General features: G+C 52.7%; 1 protein-coding gene across 1 annotated transcript; it reads right to left on the bottom strand.

Moving 5' to 3' along the window:
• Positions 1-207: 207 nt before the first annotated feature.
• THITE_2153032 (uncharacterized protein) lies at positions 208-2372 on the bottom strand. Its single transcript, XM_003649364.1, has 2 exons — positions 2089-2372; positions 208-2011 (listed from the first exon to the last, which is right to left on the bottom strand). Exon 2 carries the CDS (start codon positions 1966-1968, stop codon positions 481-483), a length of 1488 nt encoding a protein of 495 aa, XP_003649412.1. The 5' UTR covers positions 1969-2011; positions 2089-2372; the 3' UTR covers positions 208-480.
• Between the last annotated feature and the right edge of the window lie 270 nt (positions 2373-2642).

Genomic DNA, 2642 nt, shown 5'->3' with positions numbered 1-2642 from the left:
TAGTTCTCAAGGTGGGATATAGGTTTTTTACCTAGCTTTCAGGTATAGCTTTTCTTTATAATAGCGGTAGAAAGACCGGCGACTCTTGGCTAAGGGTATATTAGAGTAGGAATTATAATAATGCTTTTGAAGTAACTCAATCTCAGTATTCATTGATATAACGCAGTAGTTAAAAATAACAGTAATATAACATTAGAAGGTGTTCTTGAAGCATATGTTAATCTATTATTCAAAGTGTGAGACAATGAATGATTGAACCCGACTATTCTAAGGTCGACTTCCAACGGATTAAAGTTGGTAATAAAATAATTGCAGCTACTAAATTAACTTAATAGAGGCGTTGAGACCCTATTATAGTTTGCCCGTTGAGGGGCAATACAGATGAACAGAACATTACGAGGTACAGACGATGAAACACTCTACAGTGACGGTCGCAACATGCAAACAGCTCGCACCGAGGATGCACTCCTGCTTTGTGACTTAGGGCGATGAGGCCTCGAGCTTCTCGACGTATCCCAGAAGTTTAAGTCGCCGGACATACAAGGTGCGCAGATCGGCGCGCCTTCGTGAGTCGCTGATGTTGTGTCCCGTGATGAGGATCATCATGAAGAAGCACTCGACGACGCTCGGAGGGATGTTGCACAATAGCTGTCCCGTAGTGGACCATTTCATGGCAGTGGCGCCGGCAAGAAGGCCGAGGATCGCAATGCCACCGAGCACGACAGTGACCTCGTGGGAGGTGACAATGCCCATTCGCTCGGAAAGTCGGTAGCTGAGCGAGTCGTCCTCGACGTATTCAATCTTGGGGTCCGAGACACGAATATCGTCGAAGATGGCCTTGTCCTCGAGTTGAACCTGGTCGAAAGCCTTGTCTTGGTAACGACTGAGCTGCAGCTGCACATTGCGGAGGACGAAGCCATCGTTCAAGCCCACTAGGCCTGCGTACGTGCCGATGATGAGCCACCAATCAGAGCTGAACGACAGGACGGGGCCGATGGCCAGCCAGACAACCATGGCAATTATGAGGATGGCGAGGCCCACCAGGGTGCCGACGAGGTCTGCATAGTAGAAGATGGCCCGCTGCAGCTTTCCCACCTTCGGCGCTGGGATGACGACCGCGGGGTTTGGCATGGTGTCGCCACTGAGAAGGCGGAGCTTGAGCTCGACGGCCGAGTCGACCTCAAAGATGGAGTTGAGGCACTGGTCGTTGTAGTCGGTGTGACGCTCCTGGATGTTGGCGAGGAAGGCGAAGATAAAGACCATGAGGGCCGAGGTGGCGGAGTTTATGTAGAGCTGCCATTCGTCGCTCCATCCGCAGTACTGGCCAAATCCAAGCCAGATGAAGATGCATAGCCAGTAGAACCCGACAGTGACAATGTGGCCGAAGATCCTGGAGGCCAAAGTTGACACGCGACCGATGAAGCTTTCCTTCGGGAGGTCCTCGCTGAATCGGACCTGCTCGAGATTCCCGAGGTCCTCGGGCGCAACGACATGGCGGCCACCCCTGGCAATCTGCCTCAGCATCCGACGGTGGCTGAGGTTCCGCGACTGCAGCATAGCCGAGACCCGGATAAACCTCTCGTACTCGTTGAGCTGCTGGCGCATCAGGAGGGAGTCAAACAGGTAGCTGACGATGGCTTGGACATCCGAGATCATGACAGCCCAGTCAGCCGACTTGCCGAAGGGAATTCCCAAGAAGGCCCAGGTCAAGAGACCCAAGACGATGACGATGAACATGGCCTCAGACCCTGACACACGCACAAGAGCGTCGAGCCACCGGTCTAGCATGCGTGCCTTGGACTTTTCGACGAATCCGGTGATGTTGTCGCTGGCCCCAACCAACACAACTGCCCCCTTGTCGACCGCTTCGGCGGTTGCCGTCACCACCTGCTGGGTCGGCGCGGCATCTTCGATGGCCTCCTTGACGCCAAGGGTGGCAAGCCAGTTGAGGACGCTGAACCGCTTCATTATGGGGAAAATGACGACAAAAATGGTGGCGTGCTTCCAAGTTCTGTTGTGAATAATAGCACTCTGTCAGCTCCCGTCTGCAATCTTGGCCGTGTCATTAAGAATTCCCCAACCACTCACTCTTCTGCTGACGGTGACCCGCATGCGGAATCCGTAGGCAAAAACCAACGGACTATTTCTAAAGAAACTGCAACCCCTTCAATCGAAACGTCCGGCCATGGACTGCACGGCTGCCATCATCTCCTAAGGAGGCCAGACTTCTTCGGCTAGTGGGCAGAGCCCAGTGCTAAGACTGGGTTGCCTCGCGGTCGACTTGATGGTTGCCAGGGTTGCTGGAGATCGCTGAGCCCGCTAAGTTTGACTTCCTCGAGACAGAGCTACCAGGAATAGCGCCAATCGCATTGATAGCTAGCGAAGATGGTTAAGAGTGGAAGATGGGGAGTATGGAGGAAGAGAGGCAACAGGGAGATAAATAGGCCTTGCGAAAAAAACGAGACTTAATTAATTGACCAATGGGAGTTCGTGCATTCATGTTGGCTGGTTCGAGATTCCGTCGGTTTGGATTGGTCCTGGTTTGGAATCGGGCAGAAACAAAAATTTTCTTGTAAAGGGGAAGAACGAAAATTCGCGCTGCGCTCTTGCGTCTCCGGACCGCCCAGAGCAGAAAAGCAATG

The sequence above is a fragment of the Thermothielavioides terrestris genome, chromosome 1, assembly GCF_000226115.1.
Source record: "Thermothielavioides terrestris NRRL 8126 chromosome 1, complete sequence".
Taxonomy (NCBI): domain Eukaryota; kingdom Fungi; phylum Ascomycota; class Sordariomycetes; order Sordariales; family Chaetomiaceae; genus Thermothielavioides; species Thermothielavioides terrestris.
This window is presented reverse-complemented; position numbering and strand designations above follow the sequence as displayed.

Bases quoted from the DNA above. Each gene is read 5' to 3' on its own strand.
- THITE_2153032 (XM_003649364.1), bottom strand. From the start codon at position 1,968: ATGAAGCGGTTCAGCGTCCTCAACTGGCTTGCCACCCTTGGCGTCAAG.